General features: G+C 41.3%; 1 protein-coding gene and 1 long non-coding RNA gene across 2 annotated transcripts; both read left to right on the top strand.

The window, feature by feature from the left end:
- The first annotated feature begins 9556 nt into the window (after positions 1-9556).
- Positions 9557-15621, top strand: LOC118559000. The gene is made up of 2 exons (XR_004928589.1): positions 9557-9866; positions 15442-15621. It is a non-coding gene; the product is annotated as an uncharacterized LOC118559000 (long non-coding RNA).
- Positions 15622-22207: 6586 nt separating this feature from the next.
- Positions 22208-24107, top strand: LOC118558996 (ladderlectin-like). The gene is made up of 7 exons (XM_036129644.1): positions 22208-22265; positions 22354-22446; positions 22530-22559; positions 22964-23070; positions 23178-23312; positions 23397-23508; positions 23767-24107. The coding sequence occupies exons 2-7, from the start codon at positions 22386-22388 to the stop codon at positions 23832-23834; spliced, it is 513 nt and encodes a 170-aa protein (XP_035985537.1). The 5' UTR covers positions 22208-22265; positions 22354-22385; the 3' UTR covers positions 23835-24107.
- Positions 24108-24504: the final 397 nt, after the last annotated feature.

Here is a 24504-nt window from a genome sequence, read left to right as displayed (position 1 = left end):
TGAATTGAATTATTTGATGAAATAATATTTTGTTTAAGTTAAAGAACCAAAGTTCACCTTAAAGAATGTGAATCGTGGTTAAATTAGCTTAACTAATTCAGAACAACATTTGACATGTGTTTCAACCCAATTTACAATGCAAAGCACAAGTTAACCAGAACATTATTTTGAGAAAATAACATTCTGGTTACTGATTTAGCCAGTAAAATCCTTTAAACCCTTATGACCGAGTTTGTTAATGCGATTCTCTCTCTGGGCGTCTGGGGTCGCTGTAGCAAATCAGTGGCTAAAAGGTTACAGCATAAAGTGATCAAAACTGCCTTTATACCAACATTAATATTTAATATTAATGTGGGGATAAGGCTCATAGCACCATCGAAGGATGGCGGAGCCCAACGATTAAGCTTTGTGCTTTAAAATGACTCCTTTTGAAATGTCCGGGACCGGATGTTAGCGAGGCTAATAGCATTAAGTCTAGCGTGAGCTACCTGTTAGCTCACGCTAACTTTGTTCTAAAGTTCTAAACCCTTGTACACATGGTGCTTTGTTCTAAAGCACCATGTGTACAAGGGTTTACAAGACAATTCCCAATAAACCTTTTAACTTCACCCTCAGCTCGCTGCCCAACCTGTTGATGCCTCATGTGTGAGTTTTGTCCACTTTGGCCGTTCCAGGAAGGATGTTAAAGCAGGGAGAATTGTTGGTTTCTTCTTTGCAGGCTAGCGCTTAGCTCTCCAGCTCTGAGCTAACCAACAGCGTGTGGAGGGAATGCTTGGAGTTTCTGCGGTCTAGCAGAAACACGCATGTGTGGTCGGAACCGATGTCCATTCAATAGTCTGATCGCTCAGCTAGTCTGGTGAGGGGAGGCATCCACCATCTCGCGTCTGCTCTCCTGCAACAGCTGACAAAATAAAACAAGGCTGTTTCGGCAATCTGTACTTTGTGGCTGGTTTGCTCAGCAGTCAGAGTGAAACTTAGCTCTGTTACAGTGTGTTATTTATCCAGATTGAGTCAGGTCCTCTGCTTCCCCTTGATCATTCCATTGAAATAGCCGATGAGTTCAGCAGACTCTGGGTCAAGCATGGCTTGTGTACAGTTCATGGGCCTGTGCAGGGCCCATAGTCTGAGCTGCTTGGAGAGGGTCGCAGAAGAGAAGAGCTGAAGAGATCTACAGAAGTGAGAGAGGGGCTCTGAGAAGGTCTGAAGCTGCAGAAGTTAAAGAGTCTCAGAAGTGTGCTGTCACTTTATCTGTGGGGAGTGGTCACAGCTGGCCTCCTGCTGAGAAAAGGGCAGTCCCAGCTGACTCCCTCTCCTTTGCGGCTGTGTCTCCTTATGTTTGCAGCAGGATAGAATTATTTTTGTCACCTCTTCCCTACTGTTCAGAATCCTATCTGAGATCAATTATTCATCATGGTGTTATTATGGCATAACACCTTGTATGTATGTAGCAAATTAATGATATCATCCAAGGATGATTTCTGGCCTGATAGCCGATAGAGCTTAGCAGCGTTGACTTTGCCCCACATGCTCTCTGTGGTTGTATATGACAACACAGCAAAGAGGGGGAAGTTTTCCTTCCATCCTATCACTGAGTTGGTCACTGGTGCTGAATTCACAAGAAATTCAAAATCTCTCTGATGGTCTATGTTAATATGGAAGTTTGGTTGTGTTTTGTTTGTCCCTTGATCATGTTGACTCTCTCCCTTTTACCTCTGTCTATTTTACTCATTGTCTTCTTTTTTTCCTTTTGTTGTGGGAGTTTTGGGTGGAATTCTAAGCAATAGTAACTGAGTTCCCATCTTTACTAAATGACGAGACGGTGGTATAACGTTCCAGCAATTTTATTGAGAAACAGAGCAGAGATTCACATAGATGGAAAGTAATCGCACCCCACGGTTCCGCTGCAGTCTCTGTCTGCCCTGTCTCTGTCTGTGTCGCTTTTCGGGCTTCCCCTAATACTGCACCGTGGCCTTCCCATGAGACAAAACAAAGACAGTCTATCGTAAACAATCAGTATCCCTCAGCAGCTGCAGCATTTGGCCTTGCAATCAGAAAACAGTGGATCTTATACACAGACATCAGGTCTCCAGGCCTCCTCTGTCCGAGTGGTGTGAGGCCATAGTGACTTCAGAATAATAATTCTTATAACATTCCTCTCTTTTTTTTTTTTTTTTTGATGATGGCGTCATCAGCATCAAGACAAAACAAGATGACCCATCACTTGAAAATGTGAACAAAGCACAGAGGAACGATTTCTGTAAACTCGTAAAGTGGGACCCAAAGGGTTCCCGTGTTGGAACCGGGTAGTGCTGGAACTTTTAATACAGATCAACATGAATGCTTCATAGAGCTTTAACACACAAGATCAAAGGTTTAGCTTTCATCTACAATTTAGGATTCATCTAATTAGGTAAGGCCTGTTTTAGGTACCTATGCGCACATTATTTTAAAATTACATTAGACTATGGTAAGCTAAACCCTGTTCATTAACCAAGGTCGAATCCGTCTACTCTTTACCCACCCTGAATACCCTCCTACTCCTTTCTCCACTCACCCCTACGATGGACAATAATCCACCACTCCAAACTTATAACACCAGGAGCAAAGGCAGGAGAGGTTCAGTGCGTGCAGGGGAACCTCCAGAAAACGCTACCCCTAGGGGGCAGTAAAAACTGCAAGGCCCCCTCCCAGGGAGATCTGCTCTCGGCCAATCTGAGCCTGAAAACCCTGTATTAAATCTAAGTGTTATCATTACCAGCTAATATTAAAGGATCTTTAGAGCCAATCCGATCCTGGTTCTTCCTATATCAAATCAAAAGGTGCATAAACCATAGATCTTTGTGTGTCTGAAGCAAACAGTTTCCATTTTTTACCATAAACCCATATTGATCAACATGATGTAATATTAAAGTGTAGATCTCATAACACAAAAAAATCAAACATGTGAGTCAGTGAAACAGAGCAGTTAAACAAACAGCAACACAATATGAGAAGAGTCCTAAACGTCAAGAACGCAAAGTTAAGGAAGCCTTCAGGCCATTCAGGCACAAGGCAGAAAATAATCTAATCGCGCTTAGGGTCTCTTCAGGCAACTCCTCCCGTTGAAGAATAAGGAATCAGAGTTCTCTGGCTTCTTCATTCCCAGTCCTCTTCTTGGTTCCTCCTCGCAGGCTGGACGATTGAGCTGGATGGTAATAAGCGTTCAGTTCTGGATGGGCACTGAGCATTTTATTTTGCATTTCTTTCTAATAAAACACTTTGTGAAGATGGTCTGCAGACACGAGTCCTTGTTCCCACTAGAGAACAGAAACAAGGTGTAATTAGTGTTCTTATCAAAACCCCTTTCATGTGTCATTTATTAAAACATTCTCCAAGCACTTTCACATTCAAGATATTTCTGTCCACAATTATTTAGCTTTCAGAATTCTGCAATTTAATTATTAATTAAAATAGTAATCTTTAAGTTCAAATGTATATGCAGTAAATTCTTAACAGAATGCTTTCAATGTGTGTCTTAACTGTTGTTGTCTGACAGTTGAAGTTCTCTGCAACATAATTTCATCAACATATTCATTTCATGACATTTCCCAATTATTTTAAAAAACCCAACTGAGAAAAAGAAAGCCTTTCCATGTGAAAGCCTTTTCCCTCTTTCTCTCTTTTTTTTTTTTTAAGTGAGGTGCTGTTCTGCACAGAAAAGACAAAATATTTATACCATGCTGTTACTGTTCAAGGATGCCAAGGTTCTACAACACAAAACAAAGCAGAGAGCAGGAGAGAACAGGAGTTTTTTTGAAAATGTTCTAACATTGTTGAACAACCAAAGCTACTTAAGCAAATCAGAATTAGTTCCCAAATTAATCCTAAAATAAAGTAGACCTTACATTGTGATTATTTATTTATTTATTTATCTTCTTAAACTGAGGATTAAGGACTTTTATTAAGAAGTTCTTGGGTGAACGCGTCTCCGCATTCCTACTTGTCTAGGCCTCTGCAATCTGATCTATGATCTACGTATTCTGAGTGCCTGGTCAGGAAGGGTGAAAGGTTCTCTGAAGCTTTCTGTTTTCAGCAACCCTGAAAACCCAGAACCCTTTACAGTCAGTGTAAGGTGTCAGGTAACCTGTGGGACCACCTCGTCGTCCCTCTGGTTCCACCAGCTGTGTGAAGTCCACAGCAGCTCATCCCTGGGTGCCATGCCCCAGGGGTCTCCACACCCCCCTGTGTGGAACGTCTCTCATTGTAAGGATCTCACCTTATGTCCCGTTCAAAACAGGAGTTCCAATGTGGGGTGTCTTTGCTGCTTTAATGTTCCTCAGAGAAAACCTTCATTCATTGATATCACCTTCAAGCTGTTACCCTTTTATCATCACAGCCCCCCAACCATCCTGACCAGATCCAAAATTTCCCCATAATTTAATCTAATTAAATTAATCTTACTTATTTTTAGTATGTAAGACGATAACCATTAAATTATCCCGATCTAAAACCCCTCAGGTTAACAGGTTAACTGGTTAAAAAGACTTTTGAGTTATTTGTGTTCAAGTTGAAAGATATTAAATCTCCATAAATATTGTAACCATTGTACCCTGATGCTTTAATCCTAAATTTACCCATGTTAGTTAGTAGGATGTGTCATTATGCTAATTTTACTGCAACATTACCCATTTTAGCCAGTAACCTTTTCTTTGCGTTTTATTGATGCCTGCCGGATTGGCAGAAATCAGCTTACTCTAAGATGTTCATTAAATGAAATGCTATTTAAAAGTTCAGATTACTCTACTTATATAGTGAAAACTAATTCATTCATTTATCTATTTAACTGTTGATATAATACCCACTTAATTTATTAAGTTGCTCTATGATTCCATCAAGTTACTTCTTTAAAAGTTTTCACCTTTACATAATCTTAATGTGTTTCGTAATGTGTGTTTTGTTTTAATTGTGTACAACAAAATCTGAAGTGAAATGCATGAAGTCGTGTCTGCAGAACTCATCTGTGTTTGTTGTCGAAGGTTGTCCGATGCCTCAGTCATAGTCCTTCATTGTCCATTTTCAGTCCAATGTCTGACTTAAGCACAACATTCTTCTTCCCTTCAACAGTCCATCCTCCAGTCCTCACGCCTGCAAACAGAATGAATTCTGCCAGCATTTTTTGCCAAAGAAAACGCTCCATAGGTTGAAAAGAAATTACAGCAAAGCAGTCACAAACATTTTAACTACAGTGTTCCCTCTAACATGACAAACATAAAAGAAACAAAAGGATAAAAAATAAATAAATCAAACTTTGTCTCTGACAAAATAAAACTCAAAACTGGATCAGGCTGAAGTCAATGACATCACCTTTAGTCCTTGTCCCAAGGATCAGCCCCCCATGGCACTGTGGCACTGTTTCTGCATTCTCTTGCATCTGAGAATGTCTTAAATGAGACTAAATCTCTATGTTAGCACAATCCTATCATATTGACCAGGTTTCTTTGCAAAGAAAAAGAAGCAGAAAGATAGAGCTGTTAATAGCAGAAAGCAACAAACATTTTTAAGACACCACCTTTCCTGCTGGAAGATCTGGCATAACTTGGTTAAAACTAAGTATAATTTAGTGTCCAAATCTGATTATAACTCCTTTAATCTGAAAGCAATAACTCAGAGAAAAACAAGAGTGTTAATAGCATGCAGTTAAAACCCTGGTTCCCTTAGTGTCCCTTTAACGTGATCTTTTTCCCTTTTTTTCTCTGATCCTGGGAAGGTTTCTATTCTTCACCTTTCCTTTGAAACTTTGTTCAAAACCCCTCCAAAAGAAAGAAAACAAACGAAAGAAATGAACCAAAAAAACTAAAACAAAATTGTTTTCCAAGGAGCACAATTATGTCTTTTCCAATATGACATAGGTTTTTGACTTATTACAAACTTTTTTGATATATTTCTGGTCCTTTGACCATGTGTATTTGCTGTTAGTGATACTTTTATTCATATATACCTTATCAAACCTAATTGGTCAAGGGTGAAACTTTAAAGCAATGATTGTTCCCTTTTAGTTTTTGAGCTTCTAGTGTTTCTCTATAAATGATAAGAGTTTTCCCAATAATTCAGCACATTGAGAAGCCTACCCAAAACAAACCAAGATTAGAATTAAAATTTAATCCTTCCGAAGCTGGCTTTATTTTATTTTTTTCCCTCTGACATAGTTTTCGTGCCCCAGGCCAGAACACACAAACCCAGCCTCGCCATAAACATTCAGATGTTTAAATCATGGTCAGATTTGTTTATCATATCTATTGTCCTGTTTCAGGTTAAACTGTCCCTCTGAGGATCGCCTCAGCTCAGCATAACTAATAACATCAGATGATTTCGTAACTGATGACGCGTGTAACGTGGCCTTCTGATATTTTGACGCTTCTCAAAATTTCTCATTAGTTGCATTCAAATTCCAAGTAAAAAATAAATAAAATAAATGAATAGAAAAACCTTAGAAAAGCAACCATATTTAGTTCCATACAGTTTGTTCAAAGCACAGTTTCCCTCATCTATTTAAATAAAAAATCTTGTATATCTAAACTTCTTTCAACTGGACTGGTTTGTGATGAATCATTATTATTATAAGCAATGAGATCTCAGTAATTTTAAATTACTTTAGGGCTAAAAATCAAGTGATAGGATCTCAGCCTAAATTTGTAAAACAGTAAACTTAAGCTTATGTAACGCTTATTTCCAATTTCTAACAAAGCTGAAATATTTCCGTTCAAGCCATGTTAATCTCTCCGTGTATCAATTTAATTTGGTCCTGATATTTAATGTTAAAAAACAAACTTTGTTATTTAAATCTCTTTTTTACTGTACCTCTATTGTTAACATAGTCCATGCTTAAAATGTCATTTGAATTACGGAGCTGCAGTTCTCCCAAAACAAATGAACATTCTGAAACCATGAACATTACTTTTACCCCGAATTAATTCACACAGATGAACGTTTAGTTACATAGATACATACATACGTACAGTTACATACAAACGATGACATTCAGACAGACAAACACGTGCAGGCCTGCTTTTTCACCATCTTAAATAGTTCTATGTTTTTCATAATTTTTAAACGTCAACGCCGAAAGATGTTTTCAACGCGTTAAGTTCCCGCTTAGTTTAAAAGGTGGAGAGCGTGCGCTGGTTACGACCCCCCGATGCTTCGTCCACACGCGGTTTTACGCTTCAGTCCCGCAAGGATACAACTCTGTGTCTCGCAGACACTTGGACGCTTACCCATTTTTGAAAGTTATACGTCGCTATTAGCAGTTTAGACCAATTTTATCCACAACGGAAGTGCCTAATCGGTCCCCACGTAAACGCTTCCCCGGTGCAACGCCTTTTTAGTTTCGTTTCCGTTTCCTTGTTTTTATCGCTTTTCTTTTTTCTCTTAATTTTATTTTTATTATTTAGTAGCAGTACTGCAATAAAATAAAACAATAGTAATAATAATAACCCCTATGTGAGAAATATGCATGTTTAATCAAATCATTTCAAATCATTTATGCATGCCATGCGTCTGGGCCCCTACGTTTTTCAGCATGAAATCGAACGTCTCACCCTGGGGCAAGGCTGGACCCTGAAAAACTCTGCCTTTGACCCATTACACTGACTCTTCTGCTTCCAGACTTTTTTTTTTGTTTGTTTTTATTTATTTTATCCTTTTTTTGTTTTTTATTATTATTTTTTACTCGTCTTTAGCACGATCGACCAACTAAATGAAAGGCCTCACATCCGATGGTCGCCTTTTTGGTATAATGGTCGGGGTCCCCACTTATCAAAGCTGCAAACGTCTTCGCAACAGTCAAGGACTTAAGCATCCCTGCCGCTTTCATCCACAACAGAAGTGGACAGCCTCTTGCACAAACCCAAGACAAGAGGACTTTAAATGGACCAGCTGCAAACTGCTCAGCCGGTCACCTGTTCTCCAGGTGAAAATCACTCTGCCCCTCCTTCCCCCTTGTGGGAAAGTCCGTATTTCAGCTGAAAACGTATTCTAATTAAATTTTGAATTTTAGTTTAATGTTTAAACCTTAGTCACCGTTCGGTATTGCGAACCCTGTTTTATTTGCCTTAAGGATTAAATATAATTCATTATTTCTACCGGCTTTTACTTACTACCTTTTAGGTTTACAGTTTTAAATTTCAAAATTTCTTGAGGTATACTTTAAAATGGGGTTTAAAATTTAAAAGCTTGCAAGCATTTTTTGACCAATCGCATTTGTTTTTAAAAGAGCTGGAAAATAATCCCCTTACCGTCTCATGAAAGAAAGGTTCGGATCTTCGCGCCGACGCCCAGAGACGCTCCGAGACCAGGAGCTCCTCCACATCCCTTGAAAATCCATTCGGGGTACCAGAGGCCGGATAACCTCTCCGGGCCGGCCAAAGCAGCTCCTGTCCCCGGACTCCCCGGCTCGTCGGTCGGAGATCTTGTTCGTTTACGCCAAATTGTTGTGGGAGTTTTGGGTGGAATTCTAAGCAATAGTAACTGAGTTCCCATCTTTACTAAATGACGAGACGGTGGTATAACGTTCCAGCAATTTTATTGAGAAACAGAGCAGAGATTCACATAGATGGAAAGTAATCGCACCCCACGGTTCCGCTGCAGTCTCTGTCTGCCCTGTCTCTGTCTGTGTCGCTTTTCGGGCTTCCCCTAATACTGCACCGTGGCCTTCCCATGAGACAAAACAAAGACAGTCTATCGTAAACAATCAGTATCCCTCAGCAGCTGCAGCATTTGGCCTTGCAATCAGAAAACAGTGGATCTTATACACAGACATCAGGTCTCCAGGCCTCCTCTGTCCGAGTGGTGTGAGGCCATAGTGACTTCAGAATAATAATTCTTATAACACCTTTCTACATGTTCTCTTCCTGCCTTTTACTTTATCTTTGAATTTCTCTCTCTTTTGTCTCTATGTCCACTTTCACTGGCTTGTAATGGCCGTACAGCGGATGGCTCCGCTCACTTATGAGTGTTTCAAGAGCACTTTTTTCAGGGCCAGTCCTGTTCCTGTGGCTCTGCAGAAGACCAGGATCTCTTTGTGCTGAATCAGGGGAGTGAACACCCCTCTTTTTAGTGATTGGCCCAGGGGCAAGGAGAAATTAGGTTTTCTCTGAGAAAGTCAAGAAAAGCTCAACGGTGACGACTTTAATATTTTTATTTTTAGTTTTTATTTTTTCTTTCACAAGTAGAGCAAACAGCTTTCACCATCGTGCTCCGCTTGATTTATGCATGTAAATAGCTTTATTGTAATTCCTGAAGGGAGAATTTCAAATTATACGGATACTACAATAATAAAGTAGGAGAGAAAAGGAAGAACAAGAAGATAAAAAAAAGAAAGAGAAGAGGTGAAAGAAAGAAGAGATAAAAGGGAGAGAATGATAAAACGTCCTCTGTCTGCTTCATCACCTGGGAAGAGAGATGTAAAAAGAACAGCACAACCAACAGACATAAAGCAACAGATACAATCGAGTAACACCTTGATGCAATTGCTAAATCATATGTACTATTATTTAAGCTGACATGTGTAAAGTGTTACATCTCCCAGGTAGATGTTTGTGTTTGTGCTAATTCTTTGTCCTGTGCTAGGCTCCACCTTCTCCAGGATGTGGGTGTGGTTTCCAGAGTCCAGTGCAATCAGCAATCACCTGTGTCCTATTTAAAGGCTGTGATCCTGCACCTCAGTGCCTCTTGGCCACTTGCCTGCCGTACCACCTCTTGCAGATGCTTGCCAGTGCAAAGGCCTGCCTTTGTCATGTTTTTTAATGTACACTTGGTCAGACTGGGTTGGTAGGGGAGAGCTGCCTTTTGGTTTAACCCCAGTTTTCTCTTGTTTAAGTGATTGTTAGGTTTAGGTTAGTACTATTTTACTTTCATTGTTGTTAGGTAAGTTCTTCTTTTTATTTTCTGATTAGGGTTGTTTTGTTTGTTATGTTGGCCTGGGCTCTCTCTGAAGTTTTAACCGTCTGAATTGTAAATAATGTAAAATTAGAAGTAAATAAATGTTTAAAAGATAACTTTGCCTCCTCAGTCCACGTCCTCATTTTATGTCCGTCCCATATAACCCCTAGACTAAGCCAAGGGACGTAACATAAAGTGGGGGCTCGTCCGGGAGTTATTAATCCTGTCTGTATATTTTGAAGTGGATTGTTGGAGTTCTTAGGTGTATGTGGCAAAGAGTGTTGGTATGGCAACTCGTATTTTCAATTTGCGTGCTTTTGTAGATAATCCTTCTTGGGAGGAGTTGGAAAGGTGCAGAAAACAAGACCTATTTTCTATAGCAGCTCATTTTGAGATGAATGTAACCAAACAAATGGTTAAAAAAGAGCTGAAATTTGTTGTTTCAAACAAGCTTGCGGAAGAAGGATTGCTTCCTGTTTCTGAGACACCTTTTTTGGAAGTTCCTCTTGATAGGTCTCCTAATGAGAGATTGATGCCTGATGTGTCAGAGGAAGGAAAGAGGCCTGCTGGTGTGGAACAGCCAAAGGTTGGAAGCGTGAGTACTGATGCCTCACCTTCTGTTGCTGCCTCACCTTCTTCTCCATCAAAGCAAGAGGCATTAATTAAGGAACGTCTGGCAAGACTGCAATTAGAGGCTCAGGATAAACTCCAAGCTCGTCAGGCAGAGTTTGAACTTCGTAAGTTGGAGTTGCAAGCAGAGACCGAACGAGTTTTAAAGCTGAAAAAGCTGGAGTTGGAGCTTCAGATTGAAAGGGAAGTAAGATTGCGCCAGTTGGAATTACAGGCTCAATCTTCCATAGGTTCCACACACCCTCAAACCAGTACTTCTCAATCCAGCTCTGTAAATTCATCGGCTGCTGAAGAAATAACTTGTTCTTCTGTACCCCCAGGTTCTTTCGATGTGAGCAAAAACATTGTGTTAGTACCTCCATTTCGTGAATCAGAAGTTGATACATATTTCAATGTTTTTGAACGTGTCGCTGCTTCATTAAATTGGCCGAGAGAGGTTTGGCCTCTGCTTCTGCAGTGTAAATTGGTTGGCAAAGCACAAGAAGTTTGTTCTGCTTTGTCTCTGGAAGAAAGTTTAAAATATGATGTAGTGAAGTCTGCTATCCTTGCTGCTTATGAACTTGTTCCAGAAGCGTACAGACAACGTTTTCGTAATCATAAAAGGACAGCAAATCAGACTTTTGTTGAGTTTGCTCGCGAAAAAGCAACGCTTTTTGACAAATGGCTTTCGGCAAGTAAAGTTCTTGACTACAGTTCTTTACGTGAATTAATGTTGCTGGAAGAATTTAAAAATGGTCTTCAAGAGCGCATTGTTGTGTATCTAAATGAACAGAAGGTTTCAACTTTAAAGGAAGCAGCTGTGGTTGCAGATGAATTTGTGTTGACCCATAAAACTGTTTTTGTGCCGAAACGTGAAGTTCCCACCAGAGAATCTTTCCCAAGAAAAGATCCTCCAAGCCCACGAAAAACTTCAGTTTCAAGGACTGAAAGGGAATGCTTCTATTGTCACAAACTTGGTCATGTTGTTGTGGAGTGTCCCTCTTTAAAACGTAAGAATCAGTCAGCTGCAGTGAAACCATCAAAAGGGGTAGGTTTGATTAAAACCATTGATGCCAAGAAAGGGAATGCTGTTGAGGAGCTTGATCCTTGCTTCACACCATTCATTCTGGACGGTGTTGTATCCTTGACTGGAAAGGTGGAAGATGAAAAGCCCATTAAAATGCTAAGAGATACAGGAGGGTCAAGATCTGTGATCTTAGCTGATGTGTTGCCAGTGGGTGACCATTCCTCATGTAATGGGAATATTTTGATGCAAGGAGTTGAAATGGGTTATGTTGTAGCTCCATTGCATTTTGTGCACATTAAGTCAAAGTTGGTTAGTGGTGTTTTCCCGGTGGCAGTTCGCCCTTCACTTCCAATTAAAGGAGTTCAGTTTATTATGGGAAATGACATGGCTGGTGGAAAAGTGCACCCTGTTTTGGAAGTAATTGAAAGTCCAAAGTCTAACAGTAAGAATGATGACCTGGCGACGTGTTTGCCATCTGTGTTTCCTGCCTATGTTCTCACAAGGGCTCAAAAACGAAGCAGAGCTGCAGAGACTGATCTGGAGGATTCTCTGTTGGCTCAGGCTCTGGCTGAGGATGGTTTGCCAACCTTGATGGAACATCAAGAAGTCTCCAAAGATTCTTCTGAGAGCAAATTAAAGGACTTTTATTTTCCTCAGTGGAACTTGCCAGTCACCCGTGAGAATCTCATTGCTGCTCAGAAATCAGATCCTTCTCTGAACAAATGTTTTGTTTTCTCTAAAACAGGAAATGAGAAGGTTTCCTATTTTCTTGAGGATGGTGTTCTAATGCGTAAGTGGATTGCACATCCAACAGTATCCTTGGAGCAAGGAACTTGTTCTGATAATGAGTGGAGCGCTACTTATCAGATTGTGGTGCCTGTTGGATATCGACATGAGGTATTGTCCCTTGCACATGAACATCCTTTGGCTGGTCATTTAGGAGTTACGAAAACCTACAACAAAATACTTACCCATTTCTTTTGGCCTGGGTTGAAGGCTGATGTAGTAGAGTTTTGTCGTACTTGTAAAATTTGTCAGGTTGCAGGGAAACCAAACCAGACTGTTCCAGTTGCCCCTCTTCATCCTATACCAATACTTGGTGAGCCTTTTGAGCATGTCATCGTGGACTGTGTTGGTCCATTGCCCAAGACAAAGAATGGTAACCAGTTTTTATTGACTATTATGTGTACTGCAACACGTTTCCCAGAAGCAATTCCTCTTAGAAGAATAACTACACCTCTGGTGATCAGAGCATTGACAAAGTTTTTCACTACGTTTGGTTTACCAAAAGTAGTTCAAACAGATCAAGGAACCAACTTTATGTCCAAACTTTTCAAGCAGGTCATGCAGACTCTTGGGATTAAACAGGTTGTTTCAAGTGCTTACCATCCGGAGTCACAAGGAGCATTAGAACGCTGGCACCAGACATTCAAGGCCATGTTGCAAAAATATTGCTTGGATACTGGAAAGGATTGGGATGAAGGAGTACCCCTGATGTTGTTTGCTATTCGGGAAGCTAAGCAAGAATCTCTTGGGTTCAGTCCAACTGAACTGGTGTTTGGTCATTCTGTAACAGGACCTTTAAAGCTCCTTAAAGAACAGTTCAGGTCCACAGATAATCCAGTTCAACCTAATGTTCTGGATTATGTTTCACAGTTCCGAGAACGCCTCCATAAGGCCCGGTCGGCAGCAGCAGAGTCCCTCTCCTCTGCTCAGGAGAAGATGAAATGTTGGTATGATAAGAAAGCTGTCCCTCGATCTTTTAATCCAGGTGACGAGGTTTTGCTTCTTTTACCAACTTCCAGTTCGGCATTATCTGCCCGATTTTGTGGACCATATCTGGTGGACAAGAAAGTGAATGAGACTGACTATGTGGTTAAAACCCCAGACCGGAGACGAAAAACACGCTTGTGTCATGTAAACATGCTTAAAACCTTTCATCCTCGGTCCGGATCTCTTTGCAGCCCTGTAGAAGAGCCAGCTGAATCTTCAATGCAAAAGAAGCCGCCTCCAGAGGTTCTCCTGTGCTCTTCAGGACTGAAGGAGGGTGCAGATGAAGATGGGCTTAAGCTTTGTGATGTCAGCTACCAGAGTGCCAGAATGCTCAATTCTGAGGTACTGTCCAAGTTGTCTACATATCTCTCTCACTTGACATGTGAACAGAGATTGGACATTGAGAGGCTTATATACGCTCATCCAAAACTTTTTGGTGACATTCCGTCACGTACCACAGTGATAGAGCATGACATAAATGTTGAGGATGCTGTGCCAATTAAGCAACATGCTTATCGTGTGAATCTGACTAAAAGAGGACTGATGAAAAAGGAGGTGAACTATCTGCTAAAGTATGGTTTGGCCATACCAAGTTGCAGTCCATGGAGTTCTCCATGTTTGGTCATACCGAAGTCAGATGGCACGCCACGATTTTGTACAGACTTCCGTAAAGTTAATGCAGTTACAGTACCTGATTCCTTCCCACTGCCCCGTATTGAAGACTGTGTTGACAGTGTTGGATCGGCTGCATATGTGTCTAAGTTGGATCTTCTTAAAGGTTATTGGCAAGTACCTTTAACCAGCAAAGCCTCAGAAATCTCAGCTTTTGTTACACCCGACAACTTTTTACAATATACCGTGATGGTCTTTGGGATGAGAAATGCTCTTGCAACTTTTCAGAGATTGATGTCAACTGTGCTATCGGACGTGGAAAACTGTAAGGTTTATCTTGATGATGTGGTTGTCTTTTCTTCCACGTGGTCTGAGCATGTTGCCACTCTAGCCACTGTGTTTAAGCGTCTGGCTGATGCTTCCTTGACACTCAACTTGGCTAAATGTGAATTTGGCAAGGCTACCGTGATGTACCTTGGAAAAGAAGTTGGACAAGGCCAGGTTCGTCCCATCAGTGCAAAGGTAAATGCAATCCTTGCTTTTCCAGTGCCAGAAACGCGCCGAGAGCTACGCCGATTCTTGGGTATGGTTGGTTACTATCGGTGTTTTTGCAAGAACTTTTCTGAAGTGGTAGCACCACTGACCTCCTTGTGTAGTCCAAAGCTACCATTCCTTTGGAGTACTGAATGTCAACATGCTTTTGACTGTGCAAAAGCTCTCTTGTCAAATGCTCCTGTTCTTGCTGCTCCAGATTTTTCCAAGCCTTTCAAGCTTGAAGTGGATGCTAGTGAGATTGGAGCTGGAGCTTTTCTCCTTCAAGATGATGCCCAAGGAGTACCTCATCCTGTTTGTTTCTTCTGTAAGAAGTTCAACCCCCATCAAAGGCGCTACTCAACTATCGAGAAAGAAACTCTGGCAATGCTACTGGCTCTTCAACACTTTGAAGTGTACGTGGGTTCCACTTCAAAACCGGTAGAGATTTTTACGGACCACAACCCACTTGTGTTTCTTTCACGTATGTATAACAGCAATCAACGACTCATGAGGTGGGCATTAATTTCACAAAACTACAACATAGAAATCAAGCACAAGAAAGGATGTGACAACATCGTGGCAGACACTCTTTCCAGAGTGTGACTGTGTGCATGGTTTAACAAACAATTATGTTTGTTCTTATGGGTGGGGGTGTTACATCTCCCAGGTAGATGTTTGTGTTTGTGCTAATTCTTTGTCCTGTGCTAGGCTCCACCTTCTCCAGGATGTGGGTGTGGTTTCCAGAGTCCAGTGCAATCAGCAATCACCTGTGTCCTATTTAAAGGCTGTGATCCTGCACCTCAGTGCCTCTTGGCCACTTGCCTGCCGTACCACCTCTTGCAGATGCTTGCCAGTGCAAAGGCCTGCCTTTGTCATGTTTTTTAATGTACACTTGGTCAGACTGGGTTGGTAGGGGAGAGCTGCCTTTTGGTTTAACCCCAGTTTTCTCTTGTTTAAGTGATTGTTAGGTTTAGGTTAGTTTGTAGGTTTGTACTATTTTACTTTCATTGTTGTTAGGTAAGTTCTTCTTTTTATTTTCTGATTAGGGTTGTTTTGTTTGTTATGTTGGCCTGGGCTCTCTCTGAAGTTTTAACCGTCTGAATTGTAAATAATGTAAAATTAGAAGTAAATAAATGTTTAAAAGATAACTTTGCCTCCTCAGTCCACTTCCTCATTTTATGTCCGTCCCATATAACCCCTAGACTAAGCCAAGGGACGTAACAAAAGTGATACCTGAAAAAAGAAAGGGAAAGAAAATAAATAAATAAATTACAGGCTTTCTGTATATAAGTGAACACTTAATACCTGGAACCCTGCACCTGTGGGAGTTTGTGAGAGTGCACTAGTTTAGGTGAAAATTATCCAGAAGGAAATAGCTCGATAGTGGTTGTGGAGAACCAAAGGCCTGCCTTCCCCGAGCACAGAGGCAGGGGCCAGGGGACCCATAACCCCAGACTCCCAAAGGGGCCCCCAAAGCAGGGCGCCCTAGAGGGGCCATCACAGGAAATCTGCAACCCCTCCCTCAGGACGTGGAGGTATGGGCTCCGCACCTAGCGGAGATGTTCTTGGGAGAGGGAGCGGACCGGACCCATACCTGGAAAAAAAAAAATCATTCACACCATCCCTCCCTAGTGCCCCACTCACCACACACTTACAAAAAAAAGGACGCTGTACACACATTACCACATAAAACTCACATCCAAAAATCCCAAGTGGGGGGCGGGGGGGTCACCACAATTCAACTATATGACTGCCTGTGCCCGACCCCCGGACCAGGCCCCCCAAAGAGGGGGGGCCAACACGACCCGTACGGGCCACCCAACCAGAACCCCCTTCACCCCCTAAATACCTAATAAACCCCCTCACTCCCCCACCTTACCATAGCCACCCCTGCCCCACACCCCTTTCTAGGGAGAGCAGAGGTGTCAGCCCCAGACCCAGCAAGCCGCTGGCTACCCACAGCAGCCCCTTGCCCGCACCTCCTCCAGGCCCCAGACTCCTTGCCGCGATCGGAGATCGGGGATGTGCAAAAGACCCCCGATCCTCCCTACACCTGCTCAGATGTTGTGTTGTTGCATGTTTATCTCAGGTGTGTTTAAAACTGGGAGCGCCGAAGAGGGTGCACGGCACAGCCCACCCCCCCTCCGGAAGGAAGCTGGTGCCAGCGCCCCCCCTCCAAGCAACTGCCCAGATGTCTAAATGCGAGAGGGGGTGAAGGGAGCCGTCCGAGGCGAGGCTCACACAATATAAGCCACCCCCCCCCCCCCCCATACAGTGGCCTACATGAATGTGCGTTGTGAATGCATGATAAAATTGGGGAGAGGGATGTCACCAGAAAGTGGCAACCAAAAGTAACGCCCCCCTCCCCAAGGACCTACATGTGTGGTGGCATGATGAGCAGGCAGAGGGAGGAGTCCGGGGATGGGGAGCAAAGGACTGGGGAGCCAGCCCAGGGAGCCAGCTCCCCTACTGACTCCAATAGGCACCCCTGCTCCCCGAAAGCCCCACCCGGAGAAAGGGGCCCCGCCGGCGGCACCACCATAGCCAGGGGGCCAGGGAGAGGCCCGGGGTCTGCCAAAAAAAATAGATATGAATAAATAAATAAATAAAAAAAACGAATAAATAAATAAGAGGGGGGACCCTGGCCAGCCAGCCCGCACAAGTCATCCCAAACCCCACCCCCCAGGCAACTTTAATATTAAAGACCACCGTAAACAGAGAAGGTCAAACTGAAATACAAAAGCAACAAAGTGCTCATGAATGGAGATACTTTTCAGTTTTCACAATTCAAAATCTGTAGCACCACTAAAACTGCTCATTGTGACTGAGGTCTGTGGTGCTGTCCATGATAACAGCATAATATCTAGCTTTCTTTACTTTCTCCACAGTTGTATCCATTGTGCACTTTACCACAAGGTAGACGAGTTTATTTTGAATGCGTTTGCTTAATTAATTGTCACTTAGCTGTTAGACGTGACAGATGCGCTCTCATATTTGGGTGAAAATGACCCAAGAGTTGAATTAGCTCAAGGAAATACCATCATCATCATCATCATCATCATCATCATCATCATCATCATCATCATCATCATCACCATCATCAAAGCCTGGCTGGATAATGTTGGACCTCTCATTATCATATCCCATCCCTGTCTCATTCTGAAAACAGATACACAGAAAATACACAGCAAGGCTCTGACCCATATGGGACATGTAGGGATATTTACTCAATTGCTAATGTAGAACTTTTAGGATTTCATGTAACTTCAATTTTGTCTGCTCCGTTGTATCTCAGAGGCAAATACTGTACTTTCTAGTCCACTACTATACTATACGTTTACATATTTAAAAGGAGCAGAGACTCAAAAAAGCCCAGAAGCACACATTGATCCAGGAATCCCCCACACAGAACATTTTGAAGAGTAAAATTTACACAATTTGAGTAAATTTTTACTCCCAAAAAGCTAGTATTTGGTACCAGTCCAAAAAGAGAGAAATTTACTCCCATCATAGAGTTACATTTTCAGTTATTTCCACTCTCTTTAGGGTTAATGTTTTACTCCAAAAGATTAAAATGTACTCAATTTAGCATAAAGTGAGAACAACTCCAACACCATTTCACTCAATACAGATTTGTATTTTACTCTGCAGAGTAGTAACTGCCTCAAAATAGAGGTCCAATTCTACTATTAATTGAGTTGTATTTTACTCTATACAGAGTAGTGATAAGACTAAGATTAAAACTTTCCTGTTTGACAAAACTTATAGTCAGAGTGGCTCATGTTACCCTGAGCTATCTCTGTAGTTATGCTGCTATAGGCTTAGGCTACTGGAGGACATCAGAGTCTATTTTCCTCACCCTACTTAGTTCTTCTGTTCTCCAATTTGCATTGCTTGTCGTCATTTTAGCTTTAAACTTTTTGTTCTCTATCTTTTTTTTCTTCATAGTAGGTACACCTGGTCTGGAGTTCTGTTAGCTGTGACATCATCCAGGGAAGACAGATCACCGGCTATTACCATCTAATATAGAACAAATTACTGGATCAATGTGTGCTTCTGTGCTTTTTTGTCTGTCTTGTTGTGTCTCTGCTCTGTCTTCTGTACCCCCCAGTCGGTCGAGGCAGAGGACCGTTCATACTGAGCTCGGTTCTGTTGGAAGTTTTCCTTCCCGTTAACAGGGAGTTATTCTTTCCATTGTCACTTCATGATGCATGCTCGGTATGAGGGATTGCTGCAAAGCCATGGACAATGCAGACAACTCTCCCAGTGGCTCTACGCTTCTTCAGGAGGAGTGAATGCTGCTTGTCAGGACTTTGATAAAATCAACTGGGTTCCCTTATACAGGACATTTTTTGACCAATCTGTATAATCTGACCAAATCTGTTTGATTGATTTTGAATTTGGAAAGTGCCTTGACATAATAATAATAATAATAATAATAATAATAATAATAATAATAATAATAATAATAATTGAACTTTATTGATCTCACAATGGAGAAATTCACTTCTGCATCTTAACCCATCCCCTTGGGGAGCAGTGGGCTGTCACTGTGCGGCGCCTGGGGAGCAATTGGGGGTTAAGGGTCTTGCTCAGGGACGCAGAATGGCAGCTTGTGGGAGTTGAACTCAGAACCTCTGGGACCGAAGCTCTGTGCTCTAACCACTAGGCCACCACTCCCCACCCAGGAGATGACATGTTTCATGAATTGGAGCTATCTATATAAATAAAACTGAATTAAAATTGTAACTGTCATGTTTTGCAGATGAACCCGAACATAACCACACACAGAGCTTAGTTTAGAGAGTTTTTTTGAAGGTAGTAGATAGTGGAGGATGAAAAATCAACAGTCTCTACCGAGCTGGAGCAGGAGAATGGTGATAGCAGGAACTGGCAAGATAGACGGACCAGGTGGACGGGCAGGAGCTGGAGGACTGGAGAGAGAATACCTGGAGCACTGGGGTAGCAGGAGAACCAGCAGCAAGGCAGAGAGAATACTTGCAGGCGGGCAGGCAGGCGTAGATGAAGGGAACTTCGGCAGGACAAGGAGAGAGTGCTCGTGAGCAAAGGTGAGCATTGGTAGACAGTAATGAGCAGATGATCCAACGGAGAAGAGCTGAATGAAGGGAGCTTAAATAGGGAGGATGGCAGGTGAATAGAGTCCTGGCTTGATTAAGGCTAACAAGTGTAAGTGATACAGAGGTGTGGAACTGGCACTGTATGGGAGGCGGAGAGTGCCATGAAATGTCCATGGTGGAGCAGGCAAAGCTGCACCATGACATCAACTCTGAACAAAGTTCTCTTCAATTTTTCCTGTGCACTAGGTTGTATGGTAATGGCAGAGGACCTGCTTCTCCTGGATGATGTCACAGCTAACAGAATGCCAGACCAGGTGTACCTACTACAAGGAGGAAAAAAAAAACAGACAGATCATAAATTTAAAGGTTGAAATAACAACAAACAATGCAAATCGGAGAACAGCAGGAGAACTCAGCAGAGTGAGAAAAATAGACCCTGATGTCCTCCAGTAGCCTAAGCCTATAGCAGCATAACTATAGAGGTAGCTCAGGGTAACATGAGCCACTCTGACTAGAAGCTTCGTCAAAAAGGAAAGTTTTAAGTCTTGTCTTAAAAGTAGACGGGGTGTGCCTCATGGACCAAAACTGAGTTGGTTCGACAGACGAACTCTGAAACTGACTTCAACTCTTCAAACAGGTCAATGTTCTGTAACTGCTAAGACTAAATTTTTCCAGCATTTTCCAAATACACCTATTATCCATAGATCTGTAATGGGTGTGGTTTTTGTTAAAGAGGAGTTTTTTTAAGTAAAGGCTTAAATGGGAGGGGCTGGGGGAGTGCTGGCCTAGTGGTTAGAGCAGCGCGCTTGCACTCAGAGAAGGATGCAAGTACCCGGTTTGATCCCCAGCGCCGGCACTCTGGGTCCCTGAGGAAGACCCTCAACCCCACATTGCTCCCCGGGAGCCGCACATGGCAGCCCACTGCTCCCCAAGGGTGATGGGTTAAAAGCAGAGAACACATTTTGTTGTAATGTATGTTTCAATGACAATAAAGATGATATTACTATTACTATTACTAAATTAAGTAACCCTAAAACAGCATTATTCAAATGAACCAATCGTTAAATAAGTAATGATATAAAGTTAGCTTCAAACAGGTTGTTTCATTTTGCAGGTTAACATTTTTTGAATGCTTGCAAAAAATTACTGAAACTTCAAATATGAAGTTTTTGCAAGAGAATGATACATGTATTAAATATGCACACTCAGATGCCACACCATGTAGACCTTAGTAAGGATGATTTAGCGATTTGGAAAACCATCAGGTTAACAAACACTAAATGACAGTTCTGAATTAACACTTGCTTAACCTCTGTTATTTCCTAACATAATTTAACAAGTTACCTTGTATTTTTCAGTCGACATTTCCAGAATCCAAAACCCAAATGGGGAAGTATGCCAAATTATTCTGTTTCTGACAGAACACTATTCAAAATGAACATTCCACTGAAGAGGTTTAATTTTTTATTAAAGGCCTGTTTTTTTCCGTCAATCTTATCAGCAACAATAATATTGTGTTTCTTTTCAACTCATATACCAACCAGAAGAAATATGATACACTAATCAGGGGGGCTTTGGACTGCTCAGGCTCAGAGTAAAGATGGGGAAAACTCCAATGAAAAAGAACAGTTTCTCATGTGAAGCCCACAGGGGAAGGCATATCAGCAAATTGCAATAAAATAACAAATTAAAAGCAGCCAATAATAAATGTAAGCACTCAAAAGTATTTGTTCTTTTTGGAAATCCACATGCAGACCAATTTTGGGATATAAACAATTCTATTAGTAAGTAACCAAAAGAGGTGTTTAAAATGGTCACTAGAACATAACGTGTGTAGGGATCATAATTGAATGGAAACTTTACCAGGCTGTCCCATTACCACAGTGAATGAGCTGGAGGAGAGGACACTGGTTAGACCCACCAGAGCAGAAGTTGTACATGGACTCTGGCTCAGCCACTGACAGCTCAGCCAGATTTGGCTCAACCACCAAAAGCCTTTGCAGGATGCAAGGAGCGGGCTAGGAGTGTGTCTCTGCAGTCTTCTGTGCAACACATCCTTTTTTCTGCTTCCCAAAAGTACTCAAAAATCTAAACAGCTGAGTGACTTGCTAACTAGGCAAGACTAATTGGAGGGATGCAGAAAAGCCTGGTAAGAACTTAAGGAAAGGTTTTGGAGAAAAACACAAAAGGAATACAAAGCAAAAAGAAAAACAGTGGTGCACATGTAATAGTATCTGTTCACCAGGTTTGTCCTTCCTTAAGGATTTAAATAGTTTGAAAAGGGTAAAACAAATAATCTGCAACATTCTTGTTTCTCCCTTATGGTGTTTACATTGTTCCTGAACATCTGTTCCCATCCACAGCTCTGAAACAATCGTCTTTAGTGCCAGCTGACCTTTTACTGGTGAAGATCACTCTTCTTTCCCACACATTTAGTTCCTCTTCTTGTAACAGCATTGCTAAAACCCTTCTTGCAACAACCTCAAAAGACATGAATGGCACAAAATCTAAGGTGTGGATTTTGGTCTATGTTGAATTATGAAACAAGTTCAGAACCAGATCTGATCAAGAAGTGAAATTCTATAGAATTACGTTGTGTCATTTCCCCATTTTGTGGATGATGGCATGTTTAGAAGCTGTATAAGTAGCCTGTGATTCCATAGTGAAGGCAAGCTGGTGCTGGCTGATTCAGGAAACAGATCCTTCTGCATCAGGTTGGCTGATAACATTTCTGCTGATCTTTTTTAACATTATGAGATTGAATGTTCTTAACATGTTTGCTTTATTTTGACTTGATTTCAGTTTTCAGATCTGCATCATCTCATCACCTCATCATGAAGCTGCTGGCTGTGTGTGTCCTGGTTTTCTCTGTGATGGCTCAGACCAGAGCTGACCGTGAGCATTTCTTAAGTATTCAACTTATGTAGCGAGACTAAGACACAAAGAATCTCACTAACTCATGTTTATAATGTCCACAGCTATTCCAGATGACAGCTCCCCTGATCCAGGTCAGTGGGTCTTTATTTATTTGTCATTGTTTCATTTCCTGTATTCTCTGATGTTTGCAGACGACGTGCAAACTACTGTGTCTCTAGGTTATTTTTTGTGATTGTGTGAGCAAACATTTTACCCCTATTATAAGTTTCTAGTTAGCAGTCCAGCATATCACCATCAGCGGCTCTTTGCTTTAATTAAGAGACCATTTTAAACAAAACAAATCAGGTTGTCTTATTATTGATTGTCACTAACTAGGAATTTAACTTTATTATTATTATTACTATATAATCTTTTTTAATACATTAGATTTTTCTTTTGTGACAGAATGTCATAACCTGTCACAAAATAAAGTCAATACAAGTCTAATGGAACATAAATTGTCTTTAACCGAGACTCTCCATCTGTTTGTCATCAGAAGAAGTTGACTTGGTCCAGAGATCTTCTTGTCCTCCTGGCTGGTCTCCAATCAACAATCGCTGCTTTCGCTATGTTTCCAAACCCATGTCTTGGGCTAGAGCTGAGGTGATTTCTATCAACATTTTCTTTTCTTTCACTCTCCCTTTTTTCAAAGTTCTTTATTAACAACACTCAGCTACTAATTCTACACATCATGGTGTGTTTGTCTGTAGAGACACTGTCTGTCCATGGGAGCAAACCTTGCATCAGTTCATGACACAAGCGAGTACCATCAGGTTCAGTCTGTGATAAGAATGGCAACTTACGGGTCTGGAAGAACATGGATTGGAGGCACTAACGTACAGGAGGTATTTTAACCAGTAAAGTTTATTTATTAAGTATTTTGTGAAACATTGGATGAAACATGTCATCTACTGAATTCTTTCTTTCAGACGAGCATTTGGTTTTGGAGCGATGGAAGCCCTCTGCACTATACAAACTGGTGTCATAACCAGCCTGATAATGCTGGACACAGGCAGTTCTGTTTGCAGATTAACTTTTCAGGTAAAAAACATCACACAAGAGTGTTTTTTTACAGATAGTAAAATGACTCATAGGTGAGAAGCTGGTTTAGTCTTTAAGTAAACTTTTTACATTCCATACACATACATTTACTAGATTAAACTCATGGGCTTATATAATGATTTTTGGGGGGACATAAAAAGTTTCAGAATATCAACCTTTCCCATAAATATGATAATGTGTAGAACTCTTCAGGGTTTTGTTTCTGTGATGTTGACTGATTTGTTCTCTTAATCAAAGGTGAAAAGTGCTGGGATGACCAGACCTGTTCTGTCCGTCTTCCTTCTGTCTGCGCTAAGGAAGTCTGATCAGTCTGAGGTTCACAAAGATGCTTAAAACAGAATCCAGCCGAAGATCCTTGTTACGTGTTTCTGTTAACCTGCCCTTTTTACAGCCTGGTGGCTATCCTCAAAACTCTTTCTGCTCCTTTGCTTAATGTAATTTATCTTTAATGGTACCCAGTAAATAAAGCCACAAATAAACAGCACAGGTGGTTTTCTTCTTTTTAATTAGAGCAGACTGGGTAAAAAATCATTTAAGACAAACTTTCTTGTTTTCTTCTGCCTTGCAAAAATAAACCTTTGAAGCATTAAAAAGATTGTGTGTGGTTTACTTCCCACCTTTAATTTATGAATGTTTACCTATTGTTTTATTCCACATTTGCACACAAACAAAACATTTACAGTAATATTTTGCACCTGCATGGGTAAATGCCACTGACTTGACCTACATTTTTTTTATCCCTTTCAGTAACCAAAAAAAGAAAACAAAAGAAAAACAAAAAAAATCACAATATCTCTTTTTAGTTCATCTTTTAAACTATTAGAAACGAACTAGTAGTTTCAAATCCCTTTTTCTGTTGTTAAACTCTGTGGAAATAGGAGGCAAGGCATGAAACTGAAGTTCTGGGGATAAGGTATATAACCCTTGGTATCTCATTTGCTTAAGGATGTGTCTGTGAAGGAGATGTAAAAACAT

Source organism: Fundulus heteroclitus, unplaced genomic scaffold, assembly GCF_011125445.2.
Source record: "Fundulus heteroclitus isolate FHET01 unplaced genomic scaffold, MU-UCD_Fhet_4.1 scaffold_195, whole genome shotgun sequence".
Lineage (NCBI taxonomy): Eukaryota > Metazoa > Chordata > Actinopteri > Cyprinodontiformes > Fundulidae > Fundulus > Fundulus heteroclitus.
Note: the sequence above shows the minus strand (reverse complement) of the source record. Positions and strands in the feature narration are given on the sequence as shown.

Excerpts from the sequence above, each read along its gene's own strand:
- LOC118558996 (XM_036129644.1), top strand. The coding sequence starts at position 22,386 with ATGAAGCTGCTGGCTGTGTGTGTCCTGGTTTTCTCTGTGATGGCTCAG. Across the intron at positions 22,447-22,529 it reads GGCTCAGACCAGAGCTGACC|CTATTCCAGATGACAGCTCC; the intron begins GTGAGCATTTCT and ends TAATGTCCACAG. Across the intron at positions 23,313-23,396 it reads GAGGCACTAACGTACAGGAG|ACGAGCATTTGGTTTTGGAG; the intron begins GTATTTTAACCA and ends TCTTTCTTTCAG.